Raw genomic sequence first — 14,022 nt, forward strand, 5'->3', positions numbered from 1 at the left:
CTTTCTTACAATTGTAGTTGGTTATGAAAGATGTCTGGGATCCACTATCCAAGAGTGCTTGCCATTCTATATACAGTAAAAGTGCAACCTCCCTCAGGAGTTAAATGCCTGGTTCGAAATATCCTTAGTTAAAGCAGAAAACAAGAAGGAAATAGAAACAAGTCTTTTTTTATTACCTCAATTGCTTTATTCCATTAAAAATTTAAGAGATGAATATCCACAATTTATACCGTTAAATTAATTTTTGGTTTAAGACAAATTTGCATTGAGATCTCAGTTCAAAGATTTAATTCGGTAAAAAACATTGATGGGCGATCAACGGAAATTGGCAGATCAGTCCCAGAAGGCACAACAAAGGTAGGAAGGAAAAATAAATAAATAGTAATAAAAATGACTGGATAAGGACTCCTCCTCAGGGAATTTATTGACCCATTACAAAACCTCTCTTTTACAGACAATGGCAGGACAAAAAAATTCGTCAGTAGAAAAGGATGACCATTAATCAAGGGTTTGACATGAGTATTTTTATTGTACAAGGGGAAATTATTATTTGACCATAATAGACGGGTGACCACATCTGAGGGGTGTCCATTAAGAGGTGTTTTACTGTAATTACCACACAACTCACACATTTATGATTGCTGTAGAAAACGATACTTTTGATTTGATTTTACTTCAGAAACATTGAGGGCACTCAATGGAGTTCTCCACCAGTAGCAGTTGCGAACAAGTGTCTAGTACCACAGATGGCTACTTATATCTTTTCTTGGAGTGCATGCACATAACAAACACATAAATTTTGTTTTTATTAAAGATATTTTAGATTACTGGAAATCATTCTTTTATGTCTACAATATAAATCCACCGAGTCAAACGTGTCTGTTTTTGAGGGGATATCTTTCTCAATACAATATATAGTCAGATGATTACCAAATCTGATCTTTCAGCTCTGATTTCCAATATTCATTGTTTTCCATGATATTCACCAAAAATTTCAGTTGTCTGACCTGGATATTTTCTTCACTCATATTTGACTAGAATAAAATCCTTAACTCTGATGTTAGGACTTAGGGCCATAACTAGGCTGGGACAACTGAGGCACCACCCCAGGGACCCAGCCTAGTTATGGACTGACTGTAATTTACAGTAATGTCAGATGACATTGTTCCTGATGGAACCTTCAATTAGAGCGTGAAGCTCAACCAACTTCCAAACTCATCTTTGAATTCCGGTAAATAAAATATTGGCAGTTGTTGACTGTACCTTAAGCTAATAAATTTTAAATTCTGATGATTCTTTGATGGTGTTTCAATTTCCACACACAATCTCTTAAAATATATTTCTATATTACAAATTTACAAGGCATGCATCATACTTAGACTTGCATAGAGGGGGTTGAAAAATTTAATTTGATAATTGGTTGAATTATTTGTCATTTTTCTGAACCCCAGTAACAATGCTCAAAATTAGGTTTAAAATAACTTCACACAGTCTATTTCAAGAAGTCTTTTTAAATGAAACTTCTTATTTTAAATACTACACGATCATTCTATTGACTGAGGAAGTTTGATATTTCTAGCAGCATCATGTTTTATTTGGTAAATACTGAAAAAAGTGTATACAAAAGAAAAAAATTATTATAGCAATGAAAAACAATAAGCAATGATATTTAAAATTTTTTATGCATAATAGTCGTTTCTCACATACCTTTTCGACAATTATCATCACGTACACAATTCCCTGACTGATATTTGAAACCATGAGCACATTTTAAGCAATAGCCATCCTTACATGTCTCGCACATTTTAGGACACCTAAAAATATTTAAAAAATATAAATACAGTTGATGCTTGTTATAATGAACCCCTTCCTTTCACGGAAAATGGATGTTATATTGGGAATCCATTATATCAAACGTTTCAAAAAATAATAAAGCTTAGTTTCTCAAGATAATTTCATACTGTATTGAAGGAATAAAAAAAAAATTCCTTCATTTTGCTATAATGTTGAAATGAAAATGTATCTGGCTGGAAAAAACAAAATTTAAATACATAATACAGTATGCACATTATACTTACGAAAAAATACAATATATATATATTGCCAAAACTTATATTTATTTTTTATTTTCCCCCATCTACCAGAGTATTCTTTGATAAAATTAGTTGTAACATTTTGTGAAGCGCTTTTTCTGTAAGATTCCAGGATCAAATACACGAAGAAGAACCCCACCTATTCTGCTTTCATATAATTGAATCAAGAATTTTTAATCATGGTGAACAAAATACTCTTTAGAATATTCAATGATTCTGCTACTTCGGCCATAATATTTGATTTGAGATCTAAAGATATACCGCTACATTTATTTAACCTCTTCGAATACAAGCAATTAGCAAGAAATTCTGATGATTTTCATTTGACAAATCGGCAATAAATATGTGGCAACCTTGTCCTAACCTAACCTCACGTTAGAAGAAAGGAAAGGGAGAAGGGGAAGAAAAAAAGAAGACAAATGAAAGAGTAAAACAGTATAACAGATAAGTTGATAAGAATGTAGGTACACAGTCAGATTTCTCTTTTCATCCTCACCCAAACTGTTTTCTTTCACTATTATAAGAAAGATACATCGTATATGAAAAAAAATCAGTAGCAGCATATACAATAAAGGGAGAGGAAAAAACTCTCATAGGGGGTTGCAACAACTCTTCGTGAGGAGAGAAAGGAAAGAAAACAGGGTGAACTTGTTTGAATTTATTCTACTGGTATTTGGATGCAATACTACGTCCTTGATCTAAAGTGGTTAAAACAGCCATGTCGAATGAATAATTTTAAACATGAAAACACCCCCCTATCTAGTCCAGCCCCCAGATCACCGGACCTGCATGTCCCCCCCCCCCCCCAGTTACAGACTTATGCACAAGCAAGTGTAGACTTAGGTACTGAAGGTAAAAAATTATACAACTCAAGTCAGAAATGCTGCAGCTCACAAAAACATACTTTTAGCACATATTTTTTTTCAGCAACATGCTTCTTCTACCTGAATTTTGATCCTTACCATTGTTTTATTTATTTTTAATTTAGAATAGATTAGTGCGGATATTGATCTTCCAACTTATTACACATGATACAGATTTGTGGAAGGAAGATGTAGTGCACTTTTACTAGCCGCTGTATGGTAATAGTGATGGACTTTCATCATGAAGACCTGAATTCAAACCCCCACCTGCAGCATGGTGGTAGTTGACTGAAGTTGGTTTTCTGTGATTTCTAACTTGATGTGAATGCAAGTCAACCTCCATACTAAAAAGTCTCCCCCATAGAATGGCCTACAGTGGAACAAATATTTAATCACTACATTTCATAGTTTGAAAAATAGATAGAAGCACTGAAATTCATGCACAACACTACATATGTGCTGAGACAGTTAGGTACACATGAACTTTTCTGGCACAACTCATTCAGTAGTAAATTGTCCAAAGTGATAGACTGGAGTTGTGCTCAGTTCAAAAAAGAAAATGCACCTTCTACTAGACATGTTGATTATGCACCACTCAAAATTACCTTCAAAACCTTTATCATGCACTGCATTTGTGATAAAGAAGTATTAATTCAACTTATATACTCTAAGCTTTTGAAAGAATTAAAAAGAAAATTGAAATCAATGTTCGGAGTGGAAAAAAAAATCCTTGTACTCAAATTAATCACATTATTTTTTAATAAAATTTTGAATAGTTATTAAAATTTCAGAGAATATTGGAACACCAAATATTTCTTTGTGTAGCAGAACCAGTCTAAAAACTTGAAATAATTTTTTTCTCTTCTCAGAAATAAAATTTATATGTTTCACGAGGATGATGCTCAGAAATCATGCTTTGATCAAGCTATGAACATGAGATACATATGCTCCAGGGTACACAGAAAATTTTCCAAACATTTGCGTTTCTTTTTCTTTTAGACTCTTGAATTAATCAACAGATTTCTTGTGTGAAAAAGGGCTCAATTTAATATTTTTTTACAATAACAAAGCAGCATTTATTTAAAATTTGTGGCTTTGCACTGTGTTCATAAACTGTGTAGAAAAAATTGGAGTGGTGATAATATTCATCAAAACAAACAATATTTACAATGAAACCTATGGTCACAATTCACTGAAATTGTCAGAAAAGCATAAATAAATTTCTTTGTTGAAGTTGCAACAGTGAAAAAAAAAGAATAATATAACAAACATTATGAGTTATACAATCCTGTGCAGATCGGTGAAAGATTAAAAAAAAATTATGCTCAAAGTAACATTCAAGGGCATAGTTCACATTGACGAATGAAAGATTGGTCACCCTCTTGTAGACCTTTGGTGTCTTATTGATCTTGTCCCTGTAACAACGATTCTTGCAAAGAGATCTTCCAAGCAATCTAAAGGTGTCTCTTACACTAATACTTTCTTGCACTCACACAAAAAAAGTGCAGTGGATTGAGGATTGTGAGCAAGGAGGCCATGCCACAGGCCCACCATCTCCAATCTACCCGATCCGTAAATCTGTCTTCTTCTCACTAGAAATTTGCATATGACAAATGATTGATGGTTATGCTCATTAAGAGCAAAAATGACATCAGAAATGAGGGCTTGTGCTTGTTGAACGTGTTTCCAAGTTTTGCTTTTCTGACACACTGAGTGGATTGAAACCATAGGTTCTATTGTAAATATTGTTTATCTTGATGGGTATACTATCCCCTTTCTAATTTTTTCTTAACAATTTACAAACACTCTGGATATAAAAATGCACATTCATAGACACATTTTGTTATGAACATCATCACATTTTTTGAATTAAAAATTCATGCCATTTTTTACATACAGCAGAACCTCTTATATCAAAAACACAGAATGCCAACATTTGGATGAATTTCCCAACATTTGGAACATTTTTGATGAGAGTAAATATTGTCATATAGAGAAATATAAGTAATTGAATAAGAGCTTTTAAAGTATCAAATTGGTAAAAATAGTAGAAATTTGTTTCATTCATGTGATTTAACTTGAATCTAACATAATTATTTCACAAATTATCTGTACTATTTTCTTGGTCACCAATTTTAGGTTCACTTTCACAGCCTGTTTCTTTGGCTGCTGTGGTGGTCGAGTGGTTATAGTGATGGACTCGCATCGCGAGGATCCGGGTTCGAGCTCCACAGTGGTGGTCGGCCTGAAGTTGGTTTTCTGTGGTTTCCAACTTCAAGGCGCGAATGCGAGCCGATCTCCCCATTGAAAAGTCTCGCCACAGAGAGCAACAGGCCTACAACGTTACAAATATTCAATCATTACACTTCACTCACAATTTGAAGTATAGATGGCAGCACTGAAATATCAAACACAACACTAGCTACACACTCAGACTGTTTGGTGCACTCACTTTGTCCCAGACTCTGCCACGAAGCTGGGCTGGAAAAGATCTCGGCAACAGGATAAGTCCGGTGGCAGAGCCCCTGGCGTTCATTCAGCCTGTTTCTTTGAATTCACTTTTGTGCAAAATATTATTCTGGTTGTTGTGAATATGGGAGGGTTTGCTGTATAATTTTTTTTTAAATTGAGTTTCATGAAACTATTTTTCCATATCACCTTAATAATGAAAACCTTGAACATAATTTTTTTTTTTTCAAAAATGACTTTTTGACAGTTACAGATTGAGAACATATCTCACCTATTACAGCTTTCGAAGAAGAAAAAATCAGCAATGATCTGCTCCCTATAGAGAAAAAAATTAACACCTTTTGTGTGTTGCTAAATGGGATGTCCCATCATTTTTTTGTTCTTCCTGTAAAAGTTGGAAATTTTTTATGTACAAGGTTTTTATTATAAGGTGACAATATACTATTTTTTTTACTTTAAATCTCCATAAAAATTACTTACTTTCTACAAACATTGTTTTGATCAATATATTTTGTTTCAAGGCAATCCATAACACAAGAGTCATCTTGAACTAGTCTCCCTTGAATACATTCAAGGCAATTATCTTTAGTTTTACCATAACATGAATGACAAGATGGATGACAATTTTGACAGCTGCAGAACAGAAGAAAAATTATGTTAATTAAAATAGGCTTTTTATTATTCAATATAATTTTATGTTTTTATAGCATTCAAAATCAATTGTTTTATTCAACCAAGCGCAATGACTTTACAGGAATGAATCCGACTAAGAAGACTATGAGTAATTACACCTAAGGCACCAGCTAATCTTTAAGAACTATATATAAATGATTGATGGTTATGCTCATTAAGAGCATAAATGACATCAGAAATGAGGACTTGTGCTTGTTGAACGTGTTTCCAAGTTTCGCTTTTCTGACACTCTGAGTGGATTGAAACCATAGCTTCTATTGTACATATTGTTCATCTTGATGGGTACTATCCCCTTTCTAATTTTCACAATCACTAAAAATTATTGCTGATGAAAGAATATTGACGCTGAAAAGTCAGGAACTGTTGTGATGTCAAGAAAATTCCATAAGGTATTAACAAAGTGCTCATATAGACTATTTGGGACCCTTCATAAGACTTTCTTTCTTCCTCGTCATTGACACAAAGTCTGAATGGCCAGAAATCTAATATACAAAGAAAGCTCCAGATTCTGCAACAACAAATTATTTCCTGTGAGAAATATTCAGTGGACATGGACAACCACAAAAATTCTTGTCAGTGATAATGCTTTGATTTTCAAATCCAAAGAATTCACAGACTTACAAAAGTATTCAGCAATAAATGATAGGTCTCTACCATCCCTCAACAAATGGCCAAGCACAATGTTATCGTAAAATTCTGAAGATAAAACTAAAACTTAAGAAATTTAAATGAGGAACACTTCATGAAATTTATGTGAATCACTATTCCAATATAGAGCTACACCTGTTTTTGTTTAGAAAGGCACCAGCAAAACTGTTGTTGAAAGAAAATCTCGGAATAAAGATAATCTCCCCAAATTTGCCAAACAGATTGTATACTGTGAAGTTGAAGATATAATCTCCTCTAATTTCTATGAGACCCTTTCTCACAGAACAAATCATTGATTTTCAGTTATCATGTTAGTCAATGAGAGATGTATGCAGTCTTTAGTTTTATGCCAATGCATTAAAATCTTGTGCGAATACAAGATTTTATCCACAGTTGATGCCTCTCCTGAAGCTGAACAAACTTTTGTTACAACCTCCTAATTAAAAAAAAAAAATGTTCTTCAACTGATTCAGAGAACTCAATTGAGGTGCTCAATACATATTAGTGATGTTGTGTTCATTTGATTTTAGTATCTCTCAATTTATTGTAGAAGAATAATAATGCTTAATTTTTTTTATTTTCATTTATCTAAAAACAGTATCATGAAGCTTTTAAATGAGGTTGCGGGGGTATTCGAATGAAATTTTTGTTATTCAAAATTTTTTAATTGATTAATTAATCAAATTTTTGAGCATTTTCAAATACCAACTATTTATAAGTTTAATTAGACTTATTAATGGTAACCATGTAATAACAGTTAATACTATAAAAATATATTTCACTAGCTGTTACACTGGGATTCACTTACATGGATTTATTAATCTGAAAATTCAAAAGATTGAATTTTGAAAAATCCGAGCAAATTTCATGTTTTCTTTTGATAATGTCATAGCATTCGGTTTTCCTAATAGCAAATTTTTCTTTATCTTTGTAACACTTAAATTTTACTTTTTTTTCGCATCTATGACCTCTATTTTTGTGTTCAAATCCAAGATGTGTTTCCTGTGACTGGTGGCCATCTCTACATTAAATGAAATGCTAAAACACTGTATTACTTAAATTGTGAGTCTCCCTCACCTATTCCTCACCCAAACTACTTTAAATGGAAATTGTCAACATTTTTCCAAGACACAGGAGTGTGTCCTAGCAAAGCGGCCATTTATTTCTATTGTAAATAAAATGCTATACAGACTTTACTAAATTTTGAGTAAATTCGCTTTCCCCCAAGCAAAACCCTAATCCCTGATTTCCAGAATCAGTTAAGATATGATATAAGCTTTCATAATTTTTCAGAAAAGTAAAAGAGTTCTCTAACAAAAGGGGAGATCAGTATGACTCTTAACTTCCTCCTATTAAAAGGACAAAACTTGCACTTGGCCAAAAGTTTTTCCATTTTAGCAGGTTTTTTAAATCGAAAAATAGACTACGTATTCCTTCCTTTATCGCGTTAGACAGTTTTTGTCTTGAAAAGAATTCCTATAATTGAGAAAGAATTAATTATCCAGTTATTTTTCTGTTCTGTTCAAGACAGGTTTTTCGTCTCATACAGTGTCTATCTTAGACCGGTTTCACTGTACCTGGAAATGCACAATATGGTACTTTCTATAGTATGATAGTACCTATGTGCATCGACAAAATGTCCAGTTCCTTGCAAATATGGTAACTTATCTGAAATTATACGTGCAGGAACACAATTTGACATCTAATAGGTTTCATCAAATAAACCAAATTATTTTACAAACTTTTAATGAAAAAATTTCAATTGAATTTTGATTGTAGTGAACAGAGAGAGTTGACTAAAAATTTCAACTGTAATTGACTATCAGCCCAGCCCTAGTTTTTAGAGTAAACCATAATCACAAATTGGCTTTGAACACTGGTATCTTTCACAGAAATTTCAAAGTTTTCTGTTTATAAAACATTTTGTTTCCTCTGAGATACAGCAAGATACAGGCCAACAATTAATCTGAACTAATTAGGAAAACCAAAAAAAAAAAAATTTGGATAAGGGATAAAAGCACCATGCTACATTGTCCTTGAGTGTAATTATTCAAGTTTCCCAATAATATTGATAATATTGACGAAATGACATGTTATCATAACTTATGAAACAAGCTGTAACAATTTGTTGGCATGTTTATACAAATTAATTTGGGTAAACATGTTGTACAAAAAAATATATGGATGTCATGCATTTCTATATTATTTATAGTGTAATTTGTTTTGAAAAAAAAAAGTTACCTTATTTGATCATGCATGGCCACTTCAATATTCATATTTTACACAGTCCATAGCCTAAGTACAATGAGCGATCCTAGTCAAATCCTGAACTGAAGATTTTTTTATTGGTTTTTTTATAATATATTTTCCTAAGATGGTCAGCCCCCCAGAGTTGGATCGTACCCCTCATGTTTTCTCAGATATAAATATTGCTGCTTCCGATGTTCGTCCTCACTTGTTCATCAGTACTAGTTCCAAACTACAAGGCCACAACAGGCAAAATGCCCAATGAGGTGACTCAAAAAAAGATGCCCATAACAAATATGGATGCCATATATTTCTAAAACACAGAAACCCAATTAAAAATGCAATTATAAAAACTATATATACATGATAAAATATTACACAATGCCCATAAAAAATATTTATGGTTGTCTTATCTAAGTATGGATAGCTTCTCAATTTACCCCAACATGTTTATTGTATTTCTTTTTAAGCGTGAAAATTGTATTTAGAATATGCTACTCCCGGGGGTAATACAATTATTCACCACCCTATCAGGGAGCTTGTCAAACTCTGGATGATAATCGGAATCTGTTTCTCTATTACCCTTTTTAAATATAGCAACCACATTAGAAAACGTCCAATCCCTTGAGACAATAACTTAAGCAACACTACCCTTGTAAATCTGTGCGACTGGCCACAACAATTCATTAGCACATTCCCCGAGGAACCGAGGATAGATATCATCTGGTCCTGGTGCTTAGCTTGCATAAAATTTACTACCACTGCGGGCACACACACACACACACACACAAGCGACTCCCTATTGCTTCGATTCCCAATTACCCCCATTAGCTTTACATCATCTGCGAATTTGCTAGTAATCCCTTTGATACCCTGATCGAGTTTATCAATAAAAAGTGGAAAAAGCATGGGGCCCAGGACACTTCTTTGCGGAACTCCACTAATGACGCCTGTCCAATCAGAGAATTCCCTGTTCACCATAACCCGTTGTGATCTATCTCTCAACCACGATTCTATCAAATTCAACAAGTTGCCCCCAATCCCAATCACTTGTAAACGCTTCAAGAGTTTACTATGTTTAACCCAATCGAATGCCTTCTGGATATCAAGGTAATTAGCATCTATATTTTTGCCTTTACTCAACGCCTTAGTCACGTGATCATAGAAACAAAGAAGGTTAGTCACACATGACTTCCCCTTTGTGAACCCATGCTGATTATCCAAAAATACATTATTCTTGTCTGGCCACTTCACCAATTTCTTTTTGATAATAATTTCCGAAATTTTCGAGAGGGAGCTCGTCAAACTCGCCGCACTACTCCTGTAAATCTGCATTACTGTCCCCAACAATTCATTAGCATTTTCCTTGAGGACAGATATCATCTGGCCCTGGTGCTTTGCTCACACATACATTTTTTAGAACATTTAGGACCTCCACATCTTCCACATTAATATCGCTGAGGATTTTATTACTCCACGCAACACCAGTATATTGAATACTGTATTCTCCATTAAAAACCAATGCAAAAAAGTCATTGAAAGCACCCTACACCCTCCTATCGAGAGTGGGCCAACTGTCCCCTTGCATCCATTATTGGCATATCTAAAAAATTATTTTGGGTCAGAGCCAATGTTGTCTTCCAACACATAGTCATCTTCCTTTTTACTACCCCTTATCGCTTTCTTCAACGCGTTTCTTTTATCAGTAAACAATGGCAAATAACCTCGTTCACTTTTATACTCACTGAATGATCTTTTCTTTTCAAGATAAAGGTTATGTATGCTATCCGTGAACCATAGGGGGCACAATGTACAAACACGCTTTTTTCGAACAAAGGGAATTCTTCCCATTGACTTACCACCAAGACAGATTCCAACAGATCTTTGGAAACTTCTGCTAACTTCTCTCTCAAAACATCATAGTTCTCTGAAAACAAGGAACCAGTCTTTTGTTATCAACCTTACTTAGAGAAAACTAACGACACAATGATCACTGGAAGAAAGCTCATCCCTCACCGAAACATGTTCAACAAGATCCTTAGAACTAGAGAGAACTAAATCCAAAATAGCAGTACCCCTAATTGCTTCTGATACATGGTGATACAAAAAATTATCAAGCAACAACTTAAGTTCCTTCCATATTGATCTCTAACTGAAAGATTCTTCCAATCTATACCCGGGGAATTGAAAAATCCCCTAGTATTACAACCCTCTTATGCTTACACATGTAGGAAATTTCATCACGAATTTTGGCGACATAGTTTGAATCCCTGTGTTTGGTGGATTGCAACAAACCCCAACAATAAGATTATGCCTTTTGTTTTCAATATCACTTCTCTGCACATTACTCTCTAGTCTTCAAACATGATTTTATGTATATCAACACTCCACCCCTTTCCTATCCAATCTATTTCTTAAAAAAGTATCATATCCTGAGATGTGTGAGAAAGATTAATCTCCATCATTTGCCCAAGATTCTGTAATGGCTATAAGATTCACACCCTCCACAGCTATCATAGTTTCTAAAAGATCTTTCTTATTACCCAAGCTCCTGGCATTTATTCGCACACATTTTAATTTGCCCTGTGATTTAATGACAATCGAGAAGCCATCCAAGTCAGATGTGGGTAATTCCCTGTCAGTACTGTTGTGGTTATCATTAATTAACCAGCATTCCCGACTACGTGGTCTGGAAGTAAAAAAACCTGACCTAAGTCTATCATAGACCTCCCTCCTATTCAGACGAATCCCATCCCAATGAAGCCACCTATTGGTAAATGCGGGAAGCTCCAAGAACGTGATCCCAAGTGAGGAGCAAATGTCCTTCAGGACTAAATTGAATTTTGGTTCCTGTTATGATGCATAATGGTAGTGTGCTCAGATAAATACCAGATACACAGTGAGATGCATGACTGATTCCAGCTGTCTTATCATAAAGACCGTTCACCCTGTTGAGGCGTGTGCCAGGTGATCCCTAAATCATAGCGATGTACTGAAAGTGAAAGGTATGCCTCAGCACTGCTTGGATCTTGTATCTGTTGTAAGGTTTGACCTGTGGTTCTGCCAGATAACCCCATATGATCAATGTCATCTTGGTTCCGTCGTCTACTCCATGGCCTGACCTGCTGCCTCTGGACTTTCCTCGATGTCAGCCTGATCTTGTCTTCTATTCTATGGTTGACCGGTAGCTTGAACGGATACCTTGTGTGTGAATCGACACTATCCTGGTTCTGGCATCTCTCCAACTGTTCAATAAGCAATAGACAAACCGATCGACTGACAAGAAAGTCTCCGGACTACCCCCAAATGGACAGAGTTCTCACTGATATTTGTCTAGTGATATAAATGATGTAATTGGGATAAGTGTATTCTAGGTTGTCTCGGCAAATGGTGAGATTGTTCTGATTATCAATCTAGTTAAATGTTATGTTGAGAAAACTAACTGTGATAACTAAATGTTATACTGAGACTACAAAGTGTTTAATAAACGTTTATTTTATAAAGAATAATCTGGTTTGTTTCATTGTTGTCATCTGTTCAGTGATTAATACTGAATTTAATATAACAAATGAACCGGGAAATGCAAAAGGTACGTTGCAACAGGTGGCTCCGTAATAACTGGGCCCTCTAAAACGATAACTCTCTCGTAAAGCTTCGACATCGAGTTCCAACCTTGCCCTATCCAAACACCCCTTACAGTTGAAACTTTCAGCTACTATCCCCATAGATCAATTGGCAAACCATGTTTCGACACATATTTTGTAATAATTAAATCAGAGAGTAAATACTAAAAAGTTTGAATAAAATTATACCTATATTACTGAAATTTAGCATTAAATTAAAGCACTTCTTTTAACCAGTCATCTGGCTATGACGACATTTGCAGTCATGGCCATACGTAACGGTGGTGTCTATGACGGCATAAGCTGCCAAGCAGATTTTGTCTTTATCAGGTGGATATGATGGAATAATTTGTCAAACAGCTGCTGTCACCTGCACACAAGCATCCTTTTACTTTATTATCTTACCACTAGATAGAGTTGAACAATTATATTTCAAGGTCTGGGGTCATTATTACTATTATCTTTGTCATGCTTTGCAATGCTGCATCCTCAAGCATTTTTTTAAATATATATTCTATCACATAATTGGTAGGCTAACATATGAGGAAAAAATTTAGGATTTACATGCAGCCATGCCAACATTGGCTTGAGGTTCTGGAAGAAAGAAATTCAATTTTCCCCATTTTATCCAAAAAACCCGGGTTTTTTACAACCCTGCTTCAAAGTGGTATATACTATTTGCAAATTTTCTTTCAAGAAAGTATTGTAACTCACGTTGATTTGTCTAAATATGTATTCTTTGGACAAGCACTCACACATGAATGATTGAACAAAATCATAGGAGATGAACAGGAAAGGCATGAATCTCTACTATTCTGACAAGTTAAACATGAAGCAGAACATGGAAGACATTCTGACTCTAAAGCATCTGAAAATACATTGGAGTAATAATAAATATTTTAAAGCATAAGAAAAATGTGAAATTTGTGGAAATAAACAAAAAATGCAATGATCGCTATCAACCATAGTATATTTACCATATATACTCGTGTATAAGCCAACTTGTATATAAGCCGACCCCCCCCCCCCTCCACACTTCAGGACCACCAAAACCACAATAAATTGAAAACCCGTGTATAAGCCAACCCCAAAAAATCTGTGCATTTCAGGGGAAAAAAAAATTCTTATATTTCCATGCAAAATGAATAGCTTACGGAAATTTACAATAGAAAACGATTCAAACTTTTTAAACCGTTTCTTTTGTCTCCAAGCTCATCGCAATCCATCAGATCATCATAGGGTGCAGCATCGCCCCTATGATGGGTACGCTGTCATCGCCATTGTCACTTTCAAAGAGGATATCCTCTTCAGTTCCGTTTATCCCATTGCTGATGCAACACTGTTTGAAGGATCGGAGGATAATTTCGGTGGAGACAGAATTCCACG

The 14,022-nt window shown here is 34.6% G+C and overlaps 1 protein-coding gene across 2 annotated transcripts in view; it reads right to left on the reverse strand.

Moving 5' to 3' along the window:
* Fur2 (furin-like protease 2) overlaps positions 1 to 14,022 on the reverse strand; it is a 162,158-nt gene that overhangs the window by 22,184 nt on the left and 125,952 nt on the right. For both annotated transcript variants that reach the window (XM_089253426.1, XM_089253427.1), the window contains exons 16-18: positions 13,351 to 13,504; positions 5,906 to 6,058; positions 1,708 to 1,814 (exon numbers count right to left, since the gene is read on the reverse strand). In XM_089253426.1, the coding sequence (XP_089109552.1) occupies positions 1,708 to 1,814; positions 5,906 to 6,058; positions 13,351 to 13,504 (414 nt within the window). The remainder of the gene's footprint in view (positions 1 to 1,707; positions 1,815 to 5,905; positions 6,059 to 13,350; positions 13,505 to 14,022) is intronic.

The sequence above is a fragment of the Pholcus phalangioides genome, unplaced genomic scaffold (assembly GCF_987345545.1).
Source record: "Pholcus phalangioides strain wild (caught in Gottingen) unplaced genomic scaffold, Ppha-v1.0 ptg000039l_1, whole genome shotgun sequence".
NCBI classification, from domain to species: Eukaryota; Metazoa; Arthropoda; class Arachnida; order Araneae; family Pholcidae; genus Pholcus; species Pholcus phalangioides.